This window comes from Lacerta agilis, chromosome 7, assembly GCF_009819535.1.
Source record: "Lacerta agilis isolate rLacAgi1 chromosome 7, rLacAgi1.pri, whole genome shotgun sequence".
NCBI classification, from domain to species: domain Eukaryota; kingdom Metazoa; phylum Chordata; class Lepidosauria; order Squamata; family Lacertidae; genus Lacerta; species Lacerta agilis.
In genome coordinates this window covers 65,908,112-65,932,698 of record NC_046318.1, presented here as the reverse complement: position 1 = coordinate 65,932,698, position 24,587 = coordinate 65,908,112, and the positions used below count along the sequence as shown (strand labels likewise).

The 24,587-nt window shown below is 42.7% G+C and overlaps 1 protein-coding gene across 1 annotated transcript in view; it reads left to right on the top strand.

Annotated features, from left to right (window-relative positions):
- DPYS (dihydropyrimidinase) overlaps nucleotides 1–24,587 on the top strand; it is a 45,546-nt gene that overhangs the window by 5,569 nt on the left and 15,390 nt on the right. Inside the window, exons 2-7 of the mRNA XM_033155730.1 lie at nucleotides 9,204–9,362; nucleotides 10,857–11,036; nucleotides 12,781–12,970; nucleotides 18,696–18,852; nucleotides 20,191–20,332; nucleotides 21,671–21,813. Coding sequence (XP_033011621.1) covers nucleotides 9,204–9,362; nucleotides 10,857–11,036; nucleotides 12,781–12,970; nucleotides 18,696–18,852; nucleotides 20,191–20,332; nucleotides 21,671–21,813 — 971 coding nt within the window. The remainder of the gene's footprint in view (nucleotides 1–9,203; nucleotides 9,363–10,856; nucleotides 11,037–12,780; nucleotides 12,971–18,695; nucleotides 18,853–20,190; nucleotides 20,333–21,670; nucleotides 21,814–24,587) is intronic.

The following is a 24,587-nucleotide window of genomic DNA, read 5'->3' as shown; positions in this document are numbered from 1 at the left end:
TTTACTTTGGATCTCTCTTCCTCTCTAACACACAAACACACATGCTGAAAGATTCATTGCTGCATAATGTAAGCCTTTCTATTAAACCAGCTTAGCGTTCCTTTATTGATGTCATTGCTATAAATATGGAAAATAATTCGCACATTTTTTTAAAGGAAAGTAGTATAAGGGGAGCCTGTATTCAAGAGCATGGCTCCAAACACATATAGACGTATTAAACTGTATGATATAATCACAGAACCAAAAGACCTGCTGGATCAGACTAAAGGTTCACCTAGTTCAGGTTTTGGTTTTGTTGCAGTGACCAATCAAATTTCTCCAGAAAAGCCCACAAACAGGCAATTGGCTTTCTTATTCCCTAACAAACAGTATTCAATTATTTACAGCTTCTTCCCATGGAGGTTTTGTTTAGCCACTACAGCTAATAGCTATTGACAGGTCAACCTTTGTTTTAAAAGTTGTGCAATGAGTGGCCATCGCCATGCTTTCTGATAGCAAGTCTGTGTATGCAAAGGAGTTGGCCCAATGGCCCAAGCAGTGCAGCAAGCTGTCACTTGGAGCAAGGGAGTTTTCTATGGGAGCAAAGGAAGCAGCACCATGCCTTGGAACTATCCCTGCAGGTCCCAGCAGGAATGTTAACTGCAGCAGAAGTTTAGCAAGGAAAAAGGGACGCCATGCAATTCCATCAGCAAGTCTTAACCTTAAGCAGTGCACCAGCCTCATGCACGTGACACGCTCTGGCCTGGATTGCATAGGCCAACAGCAGAGATCAAGGGCTTCCCCCCACTTTGCTTGTCCTGTCCCTGGAAAGCGCAGGTCTGAGTGGTTTTCCACTGCCTGAGCAGTTTTGCCTTTCCCCCCACTGCTTTCCCTCGAAAAACCCATTCCTTAGCACTAAATCATAGCAAACATCAGTCTGGAAAAAACTCAGTTGACGTTTGCTCTGATTCCACAGTTAGACTGGGTTTCCTTGGAGTGTGTGTGTTATGTATTGAAGTTCTCACCCTAGGCCACCAGGGGTGTTGTGTATATAGTTTTCTTTCTTTTTTTAATAAAATTTTATTGGTTTTCCATATAAACAAAAACACAAAAACAATACACAAATACAACATACAACTTTTTTCAAACAAACCTAAACATAAATACATCTATAACAAAACACCTACATCCCTTTACATTTTACAGATAAAAGGAATTCTTGTTCCAAATCTTCTTAAAAAAAGACTTCCCCCGTTTTCCCTCCTTTGCCTTCAATACTAATATACTTTGATAACATCCATTTTTGGCTTTAAAATCCATTATCCATATCTACTTTTATTAAAATATTCCAATAAATTTCTTTACCTTAATAATCATTCAGATATCTTTAGTTCAAAATCATAAAAACTTAACATCTTATAATATCACATAATAATTCTTAAATCAATCTTATATTTCTTCTTATTTAAACTGCTGCTGATAGTCAATCACATATCTCTTCACTAATTCAAAATCCTATAGTCTTAACACGCTATCTTCAGGGTACCATAGAGCCGTCCTAATTAAATTTCTATCATTTTCACCCTATCCCCCTTCTTACCATTTTCCTACACTCTCCCAAGCTCACCCCCCATTCATCTTTGCATCTCCCTCCATCATCCTTGTTCAGTGTCAGCTCACAATTTATAAACCTCCCCCCTGGGAGCCTCGGGAAACACCAACTCTCATCTTCCAGCATCTCCACTTCGTAGTTTGAATTATCTTCCACTTGTGTCTTCAAAAATCTTCTCACCTTCATCTCTGGACTCCCACTCCAGAGACAGGATGTTGCTCTTTCAGTCGAAGCATCAACCCTGTGTCTCTCACTCCAACAGGGTTTTCCATTTCCTTGGATTTGCTCAGTCACTTTATTGCATTTCTCCAGTATTTCCTCCAGCTCCCTGGCAAAGTTTACTTCCAATTTGTCAAAGTTCTCCCAAATCTGGCTACTTTTTCTCGATCCATAAATGATTTCTTTAAAATTAAACCTTATCAAGTCCATTTTCTGATTCATCAGTTCTAATTGTAAAAGGGTTGTCCTTTGTTCCTGGGTAGTGCCCGGATCTAAGATCAGTTTAAAAACGAAAGCAAGCATGGTTGAAGAAGACAAAGGGTGTCAAGTGTCAGTAATTTTACATCTTTAAGTGCTAGTTTCCCAGCGCCATTTCCCCCTGAGACAGGGTGCCAAGAACAATCCAAAAATCCACATAAGAGATATTTCCAAAATCTTCAATCCCCTCACAGGGATTTAATCCATCTCATCTGTCAAAGTACTTCAAAGCAACATTGTCTCTAACAGTGCAGCTGCAGCTACTTGAAACTAAATTACCTTCTCTGCACAACAAAGGAGAGGGACGGGCTTCCTTTTGACATCCCTCCCGGTTGCCAATTGTTAAATTGTAATCCAATTAGTTCCGTACTTACAGCAGCCGGGGTTTTTTTCTTTTTCTTTAAATTGACAGGAAATACTTGGCGCTCAAGTCTGGCGGGATCGCTGCTTTGTTCTCCGGGGGCAGTCGTCTCTTCAGTCCCGTGTCGGAGCCTCACTCACCCGATTTTCCCCCTTACGAGGGTCAATCGGGAGCGGGGACGACACAACAGGGACCCACGAGACAGTGGACATAGCAGGCTCGGTAACCCCTAAAACCCCTCGGGGAACCGGAGCTCTTCAGCTCCCGTCCGCCATTACCCGGCACCAAACCGGAAGTCCGTTGTGTATATAGTTTTCACTCAGGTCCACGTCAGTTAATTTAGGTGGGAAACCCTGGGCGGCTGCTGTTACAATGTTGTTAGCCAGCTGCGTATAAAAGCAGACCAGCTGATCTGTTTGTGTTCAGTTCAGTTCCAGTTTAAGAATAAAGAGCTGCTTGGAGAAATCTCTGTGTTGCCTGCTATGTCCACCCACTACTTAATAGTGTGGGAAGCGGTAGGGCAAGCAAAAGTATGGATGAGTCCCTATATGATTTTATTTTGAAGCAGGCCCTTGGATTAGATCACTTTTTGCATCTCTTTCAAGTTACTGAAGCTATAATGGAGCAGCTCTGGCTGCAGCTGGGCTTTCCTGATCCTGCTTCCATGATCTCAACCCAGAAGTGAGCAATATCCACGAGAAAGCATCTAAAATTGGGGGAGAGGAGGGGAATGGGAGACGCCAGGTTTTGTATATTGCAATGCAGGTCTTCCCACCCACATGCAGGTACTTCTGTGTACAGGTCCCTTCAGTATTTCTTACCATTGGTCATGGGGAGCTGAGACACCCCTGCCCACACAGATGCATGTAGGCTTGAATAGGCCTAACATCATATTGGGCATTGAGAAATCAGTCTATGACATTTGGATAAGGTAGAGCCACTAACCTTTAAAGTCAACAGTTCATCTAAAATTAAATAAGTTTTGACGTTAAAATAAACAGCAAGGAACCCCACTGTTAGCAAAGTTAGTAAAACATCTGCCAGCTGGCAAAGATATTCCAGGGTCAGCGAAAGGTTGATATAAGTTACACAATGAAGCAAATCCACTGTCCACTGATGTGTGCTTATGTAAATAGTGTATCTGCGTAGCTGCGCTGTCTGTAGATTTCATGGCGAACTGTGAGGCAAATTAAACCCTTGTGGAAGTATGGGTGAGGACTCCTGCTACTTCCCAGCTATTCAAAAGTTAAAGATTTCCTTTCTTTTTTTGATCCTCTTCGCTGAATTTTTTTGGGTGTGGTTTATACAAACAAATTAAAAAGCAAATAGGAATGAACAAGGTGCACTAACCAAAACAAAACATGGACGAGATTGTCTACCCACAAACTCTGGCATTACAACAAAAGCAAGAGAATTGCTAGAGCTTTCTACCTACCTACCTACCTACCTACACACACACACACACACACACACACAACTCCCCCACCCCTCCATCTCCATCCAGGCAAGCAAGAAGCATTATCACAGTTCAAGTTCACATTTCACATATTTTAGAAGGATATGGAACGATGTGGCCTAGCAAGAGTCTCAAGAGCTGGATGTCTTTCCCCCACCTGCTGCTGCCTTAAATCATGTTAGCATCTCTATTAATTTAACCCCTTACATAACAGTCCAGTCCATGATGAAATATATAATGTCATGATTGCTTGTGCTATTATATGACACTACTGTAATGTATACATGCACATGTTGTTGTTGTTGTTCAGTCGTTCAGTCGTGTCCGACTCTTTGTGACCCCATGGACCAGAGCACGCCAGGCACGCCTATCCTTCACTGCCTCTCGCAGTTTGGCCAAACTCATGTTAGTAGCTTCAAGAACACTGTCCAACCATCTCATCCTCTGTCGTCCCCTTCTCCTTGTGCCCTCCATCTTTTCCAACATCAGGGTCTTTTTCAGGGAGTCTTCTCTTCTCATGAGGTGGCCAAAGTACTGGAGCCTCAACTTCAAGATCTGTCCTTCTAGTGAGCACTCAGGGCTGATTTCTTTGAGAATGGATAGGTTTGATCTTCTTGCAGTCCATGGGACTCTCAAGAGTCTCCTCCAGCACCATAATTCAAAAGCATAAATTCTTCGGCAATCAGCCTTCTTTATGGTCCAGCTCTCACTTCCGTACATCACTATGCACATTTATATAAATGCAAACCTCAATTTTTGCAAGAGTTGCAGAGCAATAAGCAAATTAGGAAGGATTTAGGCTCTTTAGAGGACCATATTATTTTCCCTAAACTGGCCCATCATTAAAGAAAACCCAAGAAAACAAGGATATATTGTGTTGCAGCCATACACAGTGAAGAGATTGCCATTGCGGTCATCCACTTCACTGCACAGGCAGAAGTTCTAAGGGCACACCCCTCTCCTGGGTTTAGTTTCTTTTAGAAGGAGATCACGAGGCTTATGGCATTTTCTAATGGTAGATTTTATTTACAAATGTACAGGTGGAACATAAGTCTAGATACTTCATAGATCACGAAAAGCCCACTGTTCCCACAGTGAGCTGGTGTACGCACTGTACCTTCAAAGCACTTTGGGAGCACAGTTTCCCCCTCAAAGATTTCTGCACAGTGTAGTTAATCCCCACCCCCAGTTAAAATTCCCAGTAACCCTTAACAAACTACAGTACAAGGGAGCTGAACCTGTTAAAGGTTGTCCTTGGAATTTTCTGCTGCTCAAATAATGGGGAAAGTGCCAGAATTTTCTCACATGTCATTCTTAAATCTAAGCTAAAGGGGGGGAAATGTTTATTTTAAATAAATGTATATTTATTTTATGTAAAAATGTTTACATAAAATAAACATGTAGTAGATGCATGTTTTTATTGTCCTGCTGTGCCTACTTGTATATTAATTGATTTGCAGCTGATATCTGAGAAGTCACACACGCTTAGCTCATTGGTCAAGGAGCAAACGTTTTGCAAAAATATCTGCTTTGTCTATAAAAGCTATTGTTGCTATTATTTATTAAATTTGTATACTGCCAGTCATCCAAAGATCACAGGGCAGTTCGCAACATAAAAATACAAAAGCAGAACACAAAATACATAGGAAAACGATAACAAAAGCGTAAAGTTTAGGAAAGAGGTTGTTGCAATTAACAAGGTTTATTTTAAGCAGTTTGCAGAGTAACAAAATACTTTAGTGTTCCATGTCTTGCTCTGGTAAGTGCTGTTCATTAAAAGGTTTATTTTAAGGGTCAGTAATATTATTTACAATAATTTAGCGAATAAATAAATCTTGTACCAGAAATGGAAGGATCCCTGGAAGCTGGTGAATCCGTTTAGTAAACTTTAAAATAAGTGATTTATTGCTCAAAGTGGCAGAACTTGCAGATTTGCAGTCTTTGGCCTTTTCCCCATTGAGTGTTGGCCGTGTAATTTCTTAACATATAAACATTCCCCAGATTAATTATTTAAAAGCAGAGTAAATAACTAGAAAGGATCAGAGGGCTCAGTTTCATATCACGCCTATTGCAAAAGTGAATTTCATGTTTGCTTTTAGTCTAATAATTAAAAAGTATGGCATATCTCTGTCTGCAGATATAAATATATATATCTAACAAGACATGGTGGGGTTCAAGGGCAGAGAAAGGATGGATATTCCCTTGCATATTTCCTTTAAAATGCTTACGTGCCTCTTTTTTATTTGATTGTATGACATCAGAGGGCTGGATTTTGGTAAATAAAATCTTACTGAAAAGCAAAAGGAAATCAGCATGAAAAGGTGCATCAAGACTGATAAATGTGGCCCACAAACCTTTGCTGACTAAACATCCAGGAGCTTTTGCGCTATGCTCGTTTAAAAATATTACTTTGAAACACAGAGAATTTTGGCTAAAAGCTGCAACTAAGGGGGGGGGGTGTTGCTTGGTTTTCCAGGAGTAGCAGAGAATAGTTTTATTCCTCAACCTTTCCTTACTCTCCCACCCTAAACTGGATACACACCCACCCACAATCAATGCTTGGCCCTGTCATCCAAGCCAAAAATTGGAGCCCTTCCAACTGTCAATTCTGATAGAAAGGCAGTGGGTATGTGTGCTGTTGGCTTTGGGCAGTGGCTTTGTATGGTGCCCCCAACCCCCTTCTCCCTAGGGCAGCCTCCCCCAGCCCATTTCTACCCCCAGGTTCAGTTAAGACAACTGAGTATTACAGAGGCCCACCAGTCACAAAATGGTGACAGGTGGAGGCAGAATTTGGCATAACTGGTGGCAGTTCTTGACATCACTTTCTACTGATATCTAATCCATCTCTAGAAATTGCTGAATGATTTGCCATAGCATTTTCCTGGTGGCAGGGAGTTCCATAGCTCAGCTTTCCTCATGCAAAGTACAGGCATTTGCTCTGGAGGTCTTGTGACAGCCTTCGCACTCATTTTGTTGATTCAGAGGCTCTTAAGTGGAGACAGCTTTTCCTTTTTCCATATCCGTCCCTAAATGCCTCAAAATATGTTTTTCCCATCTCCTGTCATTTCTTCCCTCATTCTTTCCACACCCAACTTCTACCTTAACCCACCCAAACTGCCAGGGTCATTCATGCCTCCTCCTTGGTCCTTTCACATATTTACTTCTTCCTCCTGTAACGATTTACTCTCTTGCCCTCTTTCCTCCCTATTTCCAGTTCGTGTGTGATTAATAACAACAGTATTGAACTTTTATGCCACAGAAAATTCCCTTCAGCCCCTCCTGTGGCCTTTTCCCCTCAGAGGAGAGAGGCCTTCATTACCTCTTCTCCCCACGAGGCTCTCTGTTCTCCTTACCCTGCCAGTCACTGGTCCTTGGTCCAGGGGTGTAGCAAGGTAAATTGGTACCTGGTGCGGGAAATTTCTTGTCACCCCCCCATTGATCCCCCCCCCTGCAAAAAATGGTTTTACATTATTTCATATTTCCTTACAAAGGAATAATAACAAGTAATAATAATAATAATAATAAACTTTTATTTATATCCCGCCCTCCCCGGCCGAAGTCGGGCTCAGGGTGGCTAACATCAGATACATAACATTGGTATAAAATCAAACAATAATTAAATTACCTCCTGAAAACATCTCAAAATCAAATTAAAGTCTAATTAGATGGCTTTCCACAGGGTTAGGGTTGGGAACAGTAAGTGCTCCACTGAACTGAAATTTCAGCCTTTACGACATAGGAAAACAGCCAAGTAAACAGCTATTTTGGTGGAGGAGGGTCAAGATATTAACCGATATGCATGAAATTTCATATATAGCTATATAATCCCTAGTATAGTAAGATAAGACCTTTTGAGTAGGCATTTTTAAAAAAGTTTTTTATGAACCGTCCTAGTAGGGCAGTAATTGTTCCTTGATAATTTGTCACCCCCTCCATTATGGAACATGGGGCGACCCGCCCCCTACGCCCCCCCTTGCTATGCCCCTGCCTTGGTCATGGCACAATGAAAGGTCATGGCACAACCAGAGGGCAGGGCAGGCAAGTGAGGAGGTGCTGGGAGCAGGAGGTGGCACTGAGGTCCACTTGAACATGGCTGAGATTCCTGAGTCCTGGCTCTTAGTTTGAGAAACACTGCCCTAGTTGATGCAGGCCATTCCATTAAGAAATCAACAGTCCATGTCACTGGTGTGCATTATTCTGCATTCATTAACACTGAGATTCATCTGCCGTTGCAGTTCTTTTACTTGATCTTAGTCCCTTAAAACGCTTTCAGTTCTCTTTCCCCTTATTATTATGCGCTTCACTCTTCACCAGCTGCCCTCAGTAATTTTGGGGTCGCCTGCAGGTTACGCCATCTCCACTCCTTTGTTTACTCTATTGCCCTGCCTCTGGAGAAATATATTTCATGCCCCTTCAAATGGGTTCCTCAGCAAGCATCCCAAGGGGCTTTGGTTTCTAATGCAACGCTCCTCGGTATTGCAGGTGCCATATTTCAAAGTCATCGCTTCCACCTCCAGTATTGTTCTGCTGATACACAGATTTATTTTTCCAGCTCAGCTGGCACTAGGAAAACGGCTCCTGCTTAATTGTGTGCCTAAGGTGCTTCTGGCTCCCTCCCCCCCCCCCAATTCTGCATACCATCTGCTTGGTGAGGCTCAGCAATGCTGCAGACTTTTCCATCAGGATCTTTGGTGCAGCACAAAACCTCTGGCCTGTACACACACACACACACACAAACACATGCATGCTCCTGTTTCCATTGCATTATGTCGCCGACAGTTCTCCAGTGAAGTGCACTTCAGGTTAGGTTCATGTTTGCTGCAACTAAAGCCACATATTTGCACTTTAAGATCCATTCATTTGCACCTGTATCTGTTGAGAAGAAGCAGTAGCTTGGAAACCACAGCCAGCACTCACAGAACTAGTTGCACAGCCGAATTAGCACAGGACTTTAAAAATAAATAAATTAGTTCTTTATTGAAAGTTTTTGACATAATATACAATAAAAATCAAACTGATCTAAATAACAAAAAGTAATAAGGGAAACCAAGGAATGAGAAGAAAGGAGAGGACCTTTCTACCCTGCCTTTCCTGCAGGGATCACCTTTCTCCCAACTATCCCCTTCCTGTGTGTGTCTTCTTCAATCCAAGATAAAGGACTTCTAACAGAGAAAATAGAAAAAAATTAAATAAATACTTCAACAGTGCCTGAATTTTAAGCCTTTCATATTTTGCAAGGGACAGAAAGGGTAATCAGGAGAAAGTAGAACCTTGCAACACTTCCTTCATCGCCAACCTCTTTGTCTTTTTTCTTTTAGGCTGCTGTAGCAGGAGGCACGACAATGATCATTGACTTTGCGATACCTCAGAAAGGCTGTTCTCTCATTGAAGCCTATGAGAGATGGAGAAGCTGGGCAGATCCCAAAGTCTGCTGCGATTATGCACTTCATGTGGCCGTCACGTGGTGGAGCAACAAGGTAAGCAGAAGGCCAGTAGCGTATTTGTTCCTTCAAGTGTGTCCAACATGCGCCAAGGACAGATGCCACGAGTTGCATGGAAAACGGCCTGTGTGGCGTTCTTGCCAAATGACCAAGGGCCCAGTTGTGGCACATTCAAATTTGCCTTCCTTCCTCTTGCTTCTTGTGTTCATTCTGTGTGGGGGAGGTACATATTTTGTGCTGTTCTAGATTGTTATTTTTCTTTGGACGAAAACATGATGGGTTGTGTAAGATGAAGTTGCTGCATTCACCTATGGACTTCAGCTTGCTCAGTGGTCCTTCTTCTTCCTCTTCTCCCTCCTGCACACTCCACAGATTTATTTTAGGGTTTCTGCCTGCTTGCTGGAACAGATTTGACATGGGGGTTTGCATGAGGATTGGTGAAAGTTATGCTTCTTTATATATACTGTGTGTGTGTGTGTGTGTGTGTGTGTGTGTGTATTAAATTTTCTGATTTATGTTTCAAAATATTCATTTAAACAACCTTAAATCAATGACTTCCCTTATTCTTTCATTTTGCATACCATACATCCCTGCATATTTTACATGAACTAAACCATTCAGTAATCCATTGTTACATCCATCAAAACTTGTTTTCACTGTTGAACTTATCTTAATGCTAGCAGCATTTTTAAATGAACACAATTTTCACCCATATATTCAGTAAACATTTTCCAGACTTCTTTAAACATACATTCTTCTTGTTCTCTTACTCTATATGTTAAATCTGCAAGCTGCGCGTATTCCATCAGTTTACGTTGCCATTCTTCTTTGGCTGCAGCCTCGCTCGTTTTCCATTTTGGGGCTAACAAAACACGGGCCGCAGTAGTAGCATACATAAATCGTTTCACAAGCTTGCGTGAACGGGACAGCTTCTTTAGCTACAACCCTTAGTATTTTGTATCTATTCTATTATTGAATTGTTTTATGTATTTTGTATTTCATAACTTCAAATCGCTTCAATACACTTTTGGATGTGTGAAATGATATATACATGTAATAAACTAAATTTTCACCATGCTCAGGAGCCCAGGGGTGAAGCCTTCCAAGATGGGTGTGCTAAAGTAGCCAGAGGATTTAGTCCTGGGAATTTTTTTAAAAAGCTTATTTAAAAGTTATTTAATTGTAAAAAAAAATTTAATTGAATGATACTGTGATAGCTCATCTTTTTCATAATAAACAAGAATTCCAAAAAATACATAACCAAAAAAGAGTCATAGTCCCTACAGGAATTATTTCATGTCATTAAAGTTTCACATAATTATCGGTTACAACATTTCACAGAGAAATCTTAATGTCTCCTGAAGAATATCCTGGGAAATTTTGGTGTTCTGCCAATCAAGTATAAATATCACTGTCAAATAATACACTCAAATAATTTAGCCAATCGGATGGTAGGATTTGATGCCAAATAAATTCAAGAGGATATTGTGAGGTTTGAACATTTAACAATTTTTTTGTTGTGTTTTCAAGGTTAAAGAAGAGATGAAAATCCTAGCCCAGGAAAAGGGTGTGAACTCCTTTAAGATGTTTATGGCATACAAAGGTGTCTATATGGTTGGAGATCTAGAGTTACACTCTGCCTTTTCTCAATGCAAACAAATCGGTGCGATTGCTCAAGTCCATGCAGAAAATGGGGATCTGATTGCAGAGGTAATTATCTATCTCCAAGGTGACGCAGAAGCATTCATCCACTCTGCAACAGATTGCAGCAATACCTTTGTATTTAAGATTGTAACGATTCGTAAATTACAGTGGTAACTCGGGTTACAGACGCTTCAGGTTACAGACTCCGCTAACCTAGAAATAGTACCTCGTGTTAAGAACTTTGCTTCAGGATGAGAACAGAAATCGCGTGGTGGCGGCACGGCAGCAGTGGGAGGCCCCATTAGCTAAGGTGGTACCTCAGGTTAAGAACGGACCTCCAGAACGAATTAAGTTATTAACCCGAGGTACCCACTGTACACATCTTTTGCTAACAAATGGAGGGCAGAGGGGAACTGGACATGTTGGCCCAGCCATTTCTGCCCCTCCTGACCTTCCCACATTCAATTAATGTCTGGAGGGGCAGCCTACATGTCTTCAGCTGAAAGTTGCATTGTCTTCTCATATGATTGGGAGCCCTGTGTAATTGGGGCTCTGTCATCCAGAGGAGCCTATGTATGCACAGCCAAATGTTCATAAACCCCCCTTTCAGACTTTGACCAAACATGCAGTCAGAAGAGATGGAGCTAGTGGGAGATGGTGATGTTGGAGGCAGGGCTAGCACAAAGGGTCTCACGGGTTTCCCCTCCAAAATCTGAGAACTGTCGTTTTAAGGGTGCTGTTTGGAAACACCTGTTCCTCTCAAATGTACAGTTTTCAGAGTTTTCCTAGGAAGGTGGATTGATGGTCAAATCACTATGAGAATTGCATTTCTGAGAGGGGAATAGAAGTCTCCTATCAACAGTCACTAGACTTAACATGCTGCAGTTCCCAGAGTTGAGTTTGACTCCCTTCTATGGGACCCTGTAAGTCAGTGTTCCCCAACCTTGGGCCTCCAGTTGTTTTTGGACTACAGCTCCCATCATCCCTAGCTAGCAAGGCCAGTGGTCAGGGATGATGGGAATTGAAGGCCAGAAACAGCTGGAGGCCCAAGGTTGGGGAACACTGCTGTAAGTTACCTCTTTGGCCCTTTTATTGGCTCATGTGGGACCAACATGGATAGCTGGCCCTGATGAATACTTGAGGTTCCCGACCCCTATGGTTGTAATTTCATGGGCAGTCATTTAATTTTACCCTGATTCTAATTTTTAAGCTGTATTTTAATCAATTGTTTGATTGTGTTTTTATGTATTTGACATTTGATGTTAGCCACCCTGATCCCGGTCTTGGCTGGGGAGGGCAGAGTATAAATAAAAATTTACTTACTTACTTACAATATAATCACTGGGACCAAAGTGACATTATTTCAGTGGGTCTTTTCTAAGCATCACTAAGGTTGCAATTCTAACTCCACTTAACTTGGTGTAAGCTAAATGGAATTCAGTAGGACTTCCTCCTAAATAAACATGGTTAGGATTGAGCTGTGAATCTGGATCCAGCCCAAAGAAATCTCTGAACAGAAGCAAATACATGTGGGTTTATAACAAGATATAAACACAACATATATTTCCAAAGCCTTCTGTGTTTTTAAAAAACAAAACATCCAGAAAAATCAAGCACGTAGGCATTTGTTCTAATAAACTACAAATCACAGCTAAGTTGCTGACCATCACAGTACAAATGATTTTCAAATCTTGTACTTATTGGGGGGGGGGTTTAATTACTTGGGTAGCTGGACCAGAGTTGCAGAGAAGTCCTTAATTTTTCAATTGGTAGCAACATTAACTTCTGTGTCGCTGTGGCTGGCCTGCAGGGTGCAAAGAAGATGTTATCCCTGGGAATAACTGGTCCAGAAGGGCACCAACTGTGTCGCCCGGAAGAAGTGGAAGCTGAAGCCACGCTGAGAGCAATCACCATAGCAAACTCGGTGAACTGCCCTCTCTACGTAGTTCATGTGATGAGCAAGTCTGCAGCCACGGTGATCGCAGATGCACGAAGGCAAGGTGCGTTTCTGACCCAGCATGTTTTAAGATTGTGCAGAGGCGCTGCAGAACCGGTAATACTAAGATCTCAAGGTTTGACATTCCATCCCTGGGTGTCAGGCAGAAATAGTTAAAACACCAGGGGGGGGGGGATTTGGCCTGCACAGGTATTACTCTGCCTTACACACTAGGAATTAACCCTTCCATGATTACCCCTGAATCCAACTTGGGCATCTTTAAAAGCGGTTTAGACAAATTCATGGAGGACAAGGCAATCAGTGGCTACTAGCTAACACCTCTCAGAGGTATTAAGAGTCTCAGTTGTTGTTCTGCTCAGGTCCAACTTACAGGCTTCCCACAGGCATCTGGTCGGCCACTTTGAGAAGAGGATGCTGGACTAGATGGGCTATTGGCCTGATTTAGCAGGGCTGTTCTTGTGTTCTTAAAAATAGTTGGATAAACAGGGCCTTCACGCACTCCAAAGACAGCAACACTCTAATCTTAAAGGCATTTCCATCTTTGACAGCATTCTGGAGCTCTCACGCTCAGTGGTGTGTGGTGACATTTTTTCATTGGAGCCAGAGGTGCCAACTTGCAAGGGCGATGGGGGGCGGCATCATGAGGATCACACCTCCCTCCCTAAGCCTGGCAGAAGCTTCCCAGCTCTGGGAAGGAGGCACCATACTTTAATACTTTAATACTCTAATTTTCTGGGAACGTTTAGGGGACTAGCTTTGGGAAGGAAGTGTGAGGGCTCTGGGACACTACTGGAGCTCTTGCATCTCCTTCACCAAGCCCGGCACCTTGGTTACCCATCTTTGGGAAGGCAGTGCATAAGCATGGCGGTGCCTTGCTTCCCAGTCTGTGGGAAGGAGTTGTGAGGACTTTCGGAGGCCAGTAAAAAGGGTGCGCTCTGCCTCACAGCATGAGGTTCTGAGGGTTCCTGACTTTGCATGATTCTGCCATTGCACATGAGCCCCCAAATCCGAACCCTTGTGTAAGTAGCCGGCCCAATCTGTGAGTTAGGAAAACGTCACTTCTGTGTCATGTTGCACTGGATTTGTCCACTAGATGCCACTGTTGGCAATGCTGTGGAGCCTGGTTTCTCATCCTCCCTTCAACTTTGTAAAAGCACAAGAAACTGTGAAATCAGCCAAAATATGTAGGTCAAAGCACAAAATAAAAATAAAACCCCCCAGGGCAGTCCAAAATCATTGGAAGTGGAAAAGGTAGAATCTTTGCATGGTGTCGTGTTTTCTCGGTCTGAATCGTGTACACAACAACAACAATTGTGTAGATGTTAAAGTGCATATACTATTGATCAGGGCTTCCCAACCCTTAGGGGGCCTCCCATGGGCACATCTGTAAATTGGATAACTGTTTTTGTTTTCAGGTGTTCCAATAGTTTTATCCTCAGTGCGTTTGCTGCCCTCCCTGAGCTGCTTTGGGAGGAAGTATGGGAAATAAACAGGTCAGGGAAATAAACAACTACCTGACATTCAGAAAAAACCTGAAGGCAGCCCTTTTTAGGGAAGTTTTTAATGTTTGATATTGTTGTATTTGGTTTCTGTTGGAAGCCGCCCAGAGTGGCTGGGGAAATCCAGCCAGATGGGCGGGGTACAAATAATAAATATTATTATTATTATTAAATAAAATAAAATAAAATAGACCAGCTAGGCGGGCCTGCTTCTTTAGTATTTAGGCTACAACTGCCAACATAAATAACAGTGAAGTATCTGATTAGTTTCTCTGCCTCGGTCTGAACTTGGGCCTGGTTTTTCTCAAGCTACCATCTGCTCCGAGTGCATGGTGAGTTCAGTAAGCATCACCACTAGCCAAGCAGTTGTCACGTAACCAAGTCAGAGATCATGGCTTCCACACAGCCTCAAGCCATAGTACTTCTCTTATTTAAAAAGAATGAAGGAAAAACAATTAGCTGACGAGTAGCAGTGTCTAAACCCAAATCCAGACTGTATCTGTTAAATGGGGTTGCAGTTTAGCCTGTTTGTTAGAGATGCAGGACCCGTTATGCTAGCTGTACCAGTGATTAAGCATGAACATTGCCATCCTCTTTTCTGTCTCAGGAGTGATTTTTTAAATTAATAATGACATAGAAATTTCTGCTTTGTTCCAAGAGGTCCCAAGCCGTCTGGCTGTGTGATGTAACTAAACAGTAAAATCTGAAGCCATGCAAGTGGCGAAACAGATATTTCCTGATACGGCACAGACATTGTAAGGACTGACTGAAGCCTTAAATTGATTTTGATGCCCCTCTGCTCACCGAATATTCGCAGAGAGATCGGACAACGTCGGTCCTCCTGAACTTGGAAAAGGGTTCCGATGATCCAAGAATGATGTTGCTTTTATATATTAACAGTGTAATCAGAAGCATTCTTGCTCAAAAGGAAATCCCATTTAATTCAGTGGGGCTCCCTCCCTAATAATGTAGGTAGGGCCATATTAGATTACTAGAGAATGGAACGGGCTAGGCGTTTTTTTAATTCATGGCCATTTCCAAGGGCTCTTATGAGCCTGGAAACAGACACCTTCATTTTAGAGAGTTGATAACAGGGTGAATGTGTGTACCATTGTATCTTTGTTCTTCAGGGGATTAATAGTGCTTCAGAAACCAGTAACACATTTTCGACTGGAGGTGACAGAGTGGGATTAAATAATTAGACTTTTGAAAAGTGTGTTTACATCCTGCTTTCCTTCCTTAAAGTGGCATATATGGAGTTCCTAGGTGGTCTCTCATTCAGACGCTGACCAGAAATAAACCTGCTTAGCTGTAGCCAGAGATTCGGAAGAGCCTGCCATTTGGAAGACCAGCAGCCCCCCGCCCCCAACTTTGGGTGCCTGTATTTCCTCCCTGCTCCGCTCCCTCCAGCCCCTTTCCAATAAGGCATGATCTTTCTGGACCCAAGGTGTGTGTGTGAGTGTCTTCTCTGCTTGGGAATAAAGTGTGTGAGGAAGGAAACACACACACACACACACACACACACACACACACCACAAAGCAACATGACAGCCTCATTTGCCCTCACATCATAGGCAGGAGTACTCCTTCATGCCACCTCTGTAGCTCTCTTTTAAAAAGCAGCATTCCTACAGCAGAGACAGGGAATGGGTGGCCCTCCATATATTTCTGGACTAAAACTCCCATCATCCTTGACCACTGGCTGCACTGGTGGGAGCTTGAGTCCAGCAGTATCTGGAGAGCCATGGGTTCCTATCCCAGCCTACAGTGTCACTTACAGTGTGACAGTATCAAACATGCTTCACTGAACATACATCAACAGATGAAGTTTCTATTATCTTTCTGTTAATTTGTCTCCTGATCCAGGGTTGGCTGTAGGTAGGGTACCTTCCATATTCTTTTGTATAAAAAAATCCCTTCCAGTAGCACCTTAGAGACCAACTAAGTTTGTTATTGGTATGAGCTTTTGTGTGCATGCACACTTCTTCAGATGCATGCACATGAAAGCTCATACCAATAACAAACTTAGTTGGTCGCTAAGGTGCTACTGGAAGGAATTTTTTTTATTTTGTTTCGATTACGGCAGACCAGCATGGCTACCTACCTGTAACTATTCTTTCGTATGTTATTGGCATTCATACCAGACCCTGAAAGTACAGAGGAGGCTCAAATGCCCTTTTTTCTGCTGCTTGGAGATGCAGCTCAGGGTATTGGAGGAGGAGGAGGAGGAAGAGGAGTAGTTTGGATTTGATATCCCGCTTTATCACTACCCGAAGGAGTCTCAAAGCGGCTAACATTCTCCTTTCCCTTCCTTCCCCACAACAAACACTCTGTGAGGTGAGTGGGGCTGAGAGACTTCAAAGAAGTGTGACTAGCCCAAGGTCACCTAGCAGCTGCATGTGGAGGAGCAGAGACGCGAACCCGGTTCACCTGATTATGTGTCTACCGCTCTTAACCACTACACCACACTGGCTCTCCACTTCTATGCCAAAAGTGACCTTTGTGTGCCAGATGAAACCTGTTTAGTCTTTCCAAAAGCTTAATGATGATTTGCTTGTGGTAAAGTGAAGGCTGGGTGTTTCTCTGGTGGCACTGGTATTATGGAATGCACTCCCAGCTGAAAACAAGAGGCTCCATCTTTTTTGGCATTTCACCAGCTTCTGAAGATGTACCTGCTTCCTGAACTTCCTGTTTTAGTTCTGCTTTAATGGGATTCTTTTATTACTTATTTTCATTTTCAATTACTACATTTATATGCCACTTTCATCTTCCAAGGAGCTCAAAGTGGCCTACGTGGTTTTCCTTCTCCCCATTTCAACCCCATAACAACCCCGTGAGGTAGGTAAGGCTAAGAGATGGTGACTGGCCCAAGGTCACCCATTGAGCTCCATGGCTGAGTGGAGATTCGAACCCTAGTCTCCCAGGTTGTAGTCCACCACTCTTAACTGTTATGCCACACTGGCTTTCAATTATGGATCATGGATGCTTTGATGTTTATATAACCATTTCTTATACTTTGTAAACTGCTTAGAATCTTTTTTGGGTATTTAAATTGCATTACCATCATCTAGGGTAACTTTCTACAGGTTTTGCAGCTGCCACTCTTCAGATTCCCTGCCTTATCAAGCTAGGCTTAGACTACAACTCTAAAAGCACTTTTACTAGGCAGTAAATATACCATTGAATCCAGCAGGGCTTATTTCAATGTAATCATGATTTGAGCGGGTTATTTTTTGTTTGGAGGTTCTGAGTTTGTTGATTGTGGTGGCTTCACCCTACCTGCCAAGATTGTTATGTGCCGTGTGCGTAGGAGACATAGCTACACAGGCGCAACAACCTTTTGCTCTGAAAGTTGGCAAGCTCCTGAGTTTCCAAGCTTGGAAAAGGAAAACATATCCCCCTCCTTACATAACATCAGGAGGTCAGAAAAACTAAGTGAGAGAGAAGTGGAAAGGAGGAGACAAGGGAGCAGGGGAAATAACTATTGCCTGCAAAAACCAAACAAACCAGTCTCAAGGGCTGCAGCACTCTTGCCATTGGGGCTGCTGCAGATTAATGTGATGACTGTTTTGCCATATCTCCACTAATTTAACCATTAAGCAACTTCTGAAATTTACAGGCATTAGAATAAAATGTGAACATAATACAGCGTTTATCTTCTCTGTGTTTTTTTTTTTTCAACTTTGGTCATCAGAACTCCCATGTTTCTGGATTCTCTGTAATAAATAAAAAATTATTATTTATACCCCACCCATCTGGCTAGGTTCCCCCCCCCCCAGCCTTGCTCATGTATTTGGATTGAATGTATGTGGGGTTAAAGTAGTGGGGGGAAACATGTACACAAGTACCCTCCCCCAGTATCCTACTGTGCACTAGCATGAAGGCAAGGAACAGGGATTCTAAGCCTGTTCAGGTGAACAGGCTTAGAAGCCTCCTTACAATCAGGAACCCTGCACCATCAGATTTCTGTTAGGCCAGAAGACCACTCTGTTATCACCCTTTTATTTCACAGTGCAAACATCAACATTGATGTGTGATAGAGCCCTATAGAATCTCATATTGGTAGAATTTGGGTATATATATACCCAAATTCTACCTATATATATATATATATATATATATATATATATATATATATATATATTCAAATACCTGATAACCAAATGTTGCTGTAGTGTAGCCAGCCAGTTGTGCACTGTGCAATATTGCAAGCCTGCATTGTTAGTTTGCTCCTCTTAATATATGTATTTTCTTATCCCCCTCCACCAGGGAAAGTTGTTTATGGGGAACCTATAGCTGCTGGCCTTGGAACAGATGGCACTCACTACTGGCATAAGGAATGGTCCCATGCTGCAGCACATGTCATGGGCCCACCCCTGAGGCCGGATCCTTCTACTCCAGACTTCCTGATGAATCTTTTGGCAAAGTAAGCTGACACAATGTACATGTAAAATACTCACGTATGACTTGTTAGCAGCATCTGGATGCCTTAGCAAGAAGGCCATTAAACAGATGAAGCCAGCCATACTGGGCGTAGTCTGTGTTTTCATGCCACAAACATTCGGCAAATGCGTGTGCAACATTGTTGGGAATTTCTCTCTGAGGAGATCCTTCAAGCTAACTTCCTTCTCATTTTAGAGAGGACATTTCTGTTCTGGAAGGCATCTTATAATGGACTGCTGTTATTTTTTTCTGTGTTCTGCTGGTCTTTCAACTTACTGTGCTGTGTGCATCTATTGCTTTGTTCATTTTTTTAATTATTTTTGCAGTTGTTATTGTCAAAATAGGTTTTTATCCAAGTGGTCTCCTTTGGAAATACAGTCTCAGCATGGTTTAGGGATGTAGGAAATTGCCTTATGCTGAGTCAGACCATTGGCTCTACACTGACTGGTAACAGCTATCCAAGGGGTTCTCCCATCTCTACCTGGAGACTCCAGGGACTGAACCTGGGATGCTTTGTATACAGAGCAGATACTCTGCCACAGCCCTTCCCAAGCAAGGTGTAACTAGCTTAAGTTACAAAATAAAAATAGCCATGTGGCAGCCAACTGGTGAAGTCTGTTGTGTGGATACATACGGCAGTTTGCTCTATGGTGGCTGCTCTACACTGGGACATCCTCAGCTACATATAGCCAAGGCTGGTCCTATGATGACAGGTTTGTCGCGGATTGCTCCACGGCGTTGTAGCAGAGAAGTGCAAAAGCCACAGGTTCTTTAGTGCAGTATTCTTTTATTGTGAGCTATATACATACAGACAGTTCATACAACGACAAGTAGGACAACTTCACTCTTACTCTCTCTGACTCCGCTTTACACCACCACACCCTGCTTAACAGGTTCCCCTTTAATACAAGACAACAGCCAATCATCTGTCGGCACACTCTTGCCGAGTCACTCTAACACAGTAAGGTTTGCAGGTCTATTGCATCAGCTTCTTTTACTTTGCAAGCAAGCTCAAGCCTGCAGACTTACGAGGCTACACAACATTCTATGTATCCCGACAAGGTTGTGGTTAAGGAGGAGAGACCTTAACTATGATCCTGGATTTGGATGACATGCTGAGCTGGGCTGTCTTAAAAGGACCAGAGTGGAGCAAAGCAAGTTCAAACTCTTTGCTGGGAACCAGCATGTTTGCATGGTCACAGAAAGCTATAACATGAGAACCAAGCCAGCATCTTGTGTTTGATTCTTTGTCCATCATTTGTACCAAGTTCTGTTTCTGAATGTTCAGATTTGCCTAACTTGGAATTGTTTCTTTTTTCAGTGGTGACTTAACTGTGACAGCGACAGATAACTGTACCTTCGACATCTGCCAGAAGGCTTTGGGGAAGGATGATTTTACCAAGATCCCCAATGGGGTGAATGGCGTGGAGGACAGGATGTCGGTTGTGTGGGAAAAAGGAGTGGTGAGTAGGATTTATTTTGCTGTCAGACGGAATGGGGAGCAATATAAGCAGCAGTGACAACTTAGCCACCTGCCTCTGAGGAGGTACTTAAATCTTCAGACACAGGGCTGTCTTAAGCATATGCGGCGCCGGGGTGCAAAGATCCACCCGGTGCCCCTCCCAGTTGCCCAGTCCCAGGCGTGCAGGAGGGTGGAGCTCGGTCGCCCCCAAACTCACGGCATAGAGCCGCCCTCAGCAGAAGAGCCCACCGCGGCGCTCCGACCAACGGGCGAGCTCTTCCCCGGACAACTCTCTGGCCCCAGACTCTCGGCCTGGCACCCCTGACAACCAGGTGCCCCACACCCCTAGCACCTATGGGTAAGACAGCCCTGCTCAGACACCTCTTTCACTCTCCGTAGTGCACAGGACTTGAACTAGGTACTTTGAAAAATACGAACTTACTGAAAGAGAGACGGCTATGACACATGTTCTGGGAACTGTCAGACTTGACTACTCTAGCATAATCTGTAAAGGGCTGCCTTGAAGGTTGTTTGGAAGCTACAGTAGCTCCAAAATGTAAAACTTTTCTTGTGCTAGCTATTTGGATTGTACCACACCAGTCTCATGTGAACTCTATTGGTTAAGCAGTTCCTTTCTGAACTAGATTCAAGGTACAGGTGATTATGAATCAACTGTAAGTTGGTTTCTTACAGAACCCGTGTTGTTGTTGTTGCTGTTGTTGTTGTTCTTTCACTTGAGGATTGTTATACTGAACAGTGAGCTGTGAACTTTCTGAATAAGTGAACATATGACTGAAATTCATTTATTATCCCATTCACTCTGGAGACTGATGCCTAGCAAATGGGATCAGTTTATTTTGTTATTACACTAATATGCCACCTTTCCATTAAGGAGCTTCCCCTTCCATTTTATCCATGCAACAACCCTGTGAGGTAGGCAGAAAGATAATGATTGTCATGAGGTCACCCCGTGGGTTTCGTGGCTGAATGGGGAATTGAACCCTGCCAAGTCCTAGTCCAGCACTGTAGCCACTAAACCACTCTGGCTCTTTGTTCATTCCACAAATGAACAGATAGTTTTAAGGAGCAAGACTAGAAATGTTGAACTGGTTATTCCCCAAAAGAATATTTCTGTTACAAAGAGTTACTCCTTAGGTGCTGTATTTGCATTTGTCAGCATATTACTGGGAGTTTACATTATTATTTTTTTGAAATTTTCTGCCTAGAGGTTTTCTGGGTGAGGTTATCCCACTTGCACTCCTCAACAGAGGGTGAGTTTGCTTGCAATAGGCTTATGTATTCCCTTCCTTGCTAATGCCTATTTTTGGTTTCTTTGCAGCATAGTGGCAAAATGGATGAAAACAGATTTGTGGCCGTCACCAGCACGAATACAGCTAAAATCTTTAACCTGTACCCAAGGAAAGGGAGAATAGCTGTGGGCTCTGATGCTGACATTGTCATTTGGGACCCCAAAGCTACAAGGTACGGTCTGAGAGTAATCACATTGCACCTGTCTATCCCTCTAGGAATGTATTTTGAAGACATAAATCCTGATGATGGAATGGTGCCCCATTTGAATTATTCACAGGATATATGGTGCTAGCCACAGCATATCTATGCAAAGGATTTTGACTAGTCAGAATGTTAAAAAAAAATAGTTATCTGGATTGCTGGCCATGTAGAAAAAGCAACATTGCTTGTGCTTTTACATTAATTGCTATTTTCCTGAATATGATTGGTGATTCCGAGCATTCTCCAGGCTAGCTCATGTCCATATAGTGATGCCTAAAAAGACCTAAATGATGTGCCAAAAACTATCACATACTTGGCTAAAAATACATTGGACAAATTACCCATGGCATAGCTAGCCGTTTTTAAGCCCAGGGAAAGGTCCCAGTTCTGTGCTAGCCTCTCTCCCTGGACCAATTCAGGCTCTTCCAACAGGCTGCTGTTCTCCAGGTGCAGAAGAGGACTGGGGAGGCTAAAGTTGGTATCCACCTACCAGCCAGGAATAGTCCTGTTTCCTCTATCTGCCATCCCAGATCATTATGATTACAGAAATGCATTTCTCTTTCTGGGAGAGATATTTGTTGGGTGTGTGCACATTTCAAAGCTCAATCAATACTTGATGGAAGAAATGCAACTTCTGGCTTCTGTTCTGCATCTGCACGTAGTGTGTTTTATCTGTTAACTTTGGAATGAATGGGGATGAAATGATGAGCAGCTTGTGAATGCTTAAATCTGACTGTTTACATGACCTTATACTTCTCCAGAAGAGGGAGCACATGGCCTAGAAGTCATGGAAAGCCAACAGGCAGCCTTCATTCTGTGCGGTGATAATCGACAGTTATCTCGAGTAACCATGTTTAAGTCATTTCAGAATGATAATGATGGTGTTGATTAGTATTATTATTTAAATGCATTAGTCACTTTTGGGCCACAGCAAATCGAAGCAACTTTTAAGCAAAAAGCAAATGCATACATTAAAACAATCATTAAAGAAAGGTAATTGTGTTTTAAAAAAAACAAGATTAAAACATCTCACCCACACAAAAAGGCCCTGGAGGAGAACATTTCACAAGTAGGGAGCCACAACAAAATGCCGGTTCTCAAGTTGCAATAAGCAACATTAGCTGTCTGTCTCTTTCTGGCAAAAAGTACTCATGGAAGCCGTCACATAGTGGTCCAGTGATGAGCATGTGTGTGCCACACTAGGAAGAAAAAAAATGTTAAGAGGCCCAGAGCAGGTACCCTAATATAATACTATGGTTTCTGTCCTGTTTTCTAACATTCCTTTCACACTGCAGTTCCTGTTGTGTTACAGAACTATAGCTTTTTGGCTGATGCACTGGCATGTCACACCAAATCTCATTCATACCAGTGGGCATGGTGTTGCACAGCAACGAACACCATTGGACGAAGTTGCCCCTCCTTCACGCTTTCGGCACATGCATGCTTCTGTTCCCCAATGATTCCCCCCATGAAAGTGGCAGGAAAGAACCGTATGCCAGTATACCTCCCTAAATTTCATCACATTACACTCCCAATATTTCAGGATAATGGGATTGCAAACAGATTTCTCTCCCCCCCCCCCCCACAAAAAAAGTAATTACTAATACAGAAATGAATGCTGAACCTCCACTAGATTTCCGGAAGTGACTTCTATGTCATGTGAAAGCGCAAATACAATGCGGGAATTAACAGTGAAATGGGGAAATTTAATATACCGCTGTGGGCATGGAGACTTAGTTTGGCTTATCTTACTGTGTGAACCCAGTCCAAGTTGTATGCCACACAGTTCCTAGTTTAACCCTGGAAGAAAATAAAAACAGTAAGATTAAAGCGAGCCATACTTCCCAGCTCCGTTGTTACGAAAGGAGGAAAATTCACTTTACAAAAATCAAGGTTTGGAGGGTGTGTGAGCATCGTAGGGGGAAAATAATTAAGCTACCCCTTGATGTTGAAATTCCAGTTACTCCCTTGACAGCTAGCACATTTGAAAGAGAAACCTTCAGCATTGCTTTAGCATCCTTTTCTACATTGCAAAATACAGAATAATAACGCAAGATGTGATGGCAGCCTAAAGCGATGGGCAGATGTTGATACACGACTAGAGAGAATTGGGAGGCTTTCATTGGAAGCCTTTGGAGAGGATTTAGACATCTCTGTGAAAAATGGTTGGGGATATTATGGGACCGGCAAAAGAAATCCATATACAATCAACTATTCAGGGTTAGCACACAACAATAACACACTGAGCTCAGGCAGCAAACTTGTTTTCTTTTTTTTAACGCCTGGCACAATGATCTGCCACACCAGCATGTAAAAGTTTAGGACTGGGCATAATGATCCCCTTTGCGTAACAACACAATGTCATGAATTATTGTTCTGCAGTTAAGACAGCCAGCTAGCTTTCAGCTTAATGCTAACCAGGTTTCCTCAGAAGTAAACCCAATTGATTCCAGCAGAACTTTCCAAAATCCTTAAGGCTGAAGTGCAATTGTATGTATGCATAATTAAAAGGGGAAAGGGAAAAAAAAGTGAGGTTGCTGTTACCCACTCCCACGTTCGAAAGGTTGTTACTCACATCTCTCTCCTTTTACTTTCCATGATGGCAAAGAGGTAGACTCTGGAATTGAGTCACCTGCTGAAAACATTTGCAATTAAATACCTTGGCAGCAAAGGGGCACCCTCTCCCAGCAGGCTTGCAGAATCAAGCTGTAGTGTCACAAGGGAAGTAATCTGAGAAAACATAT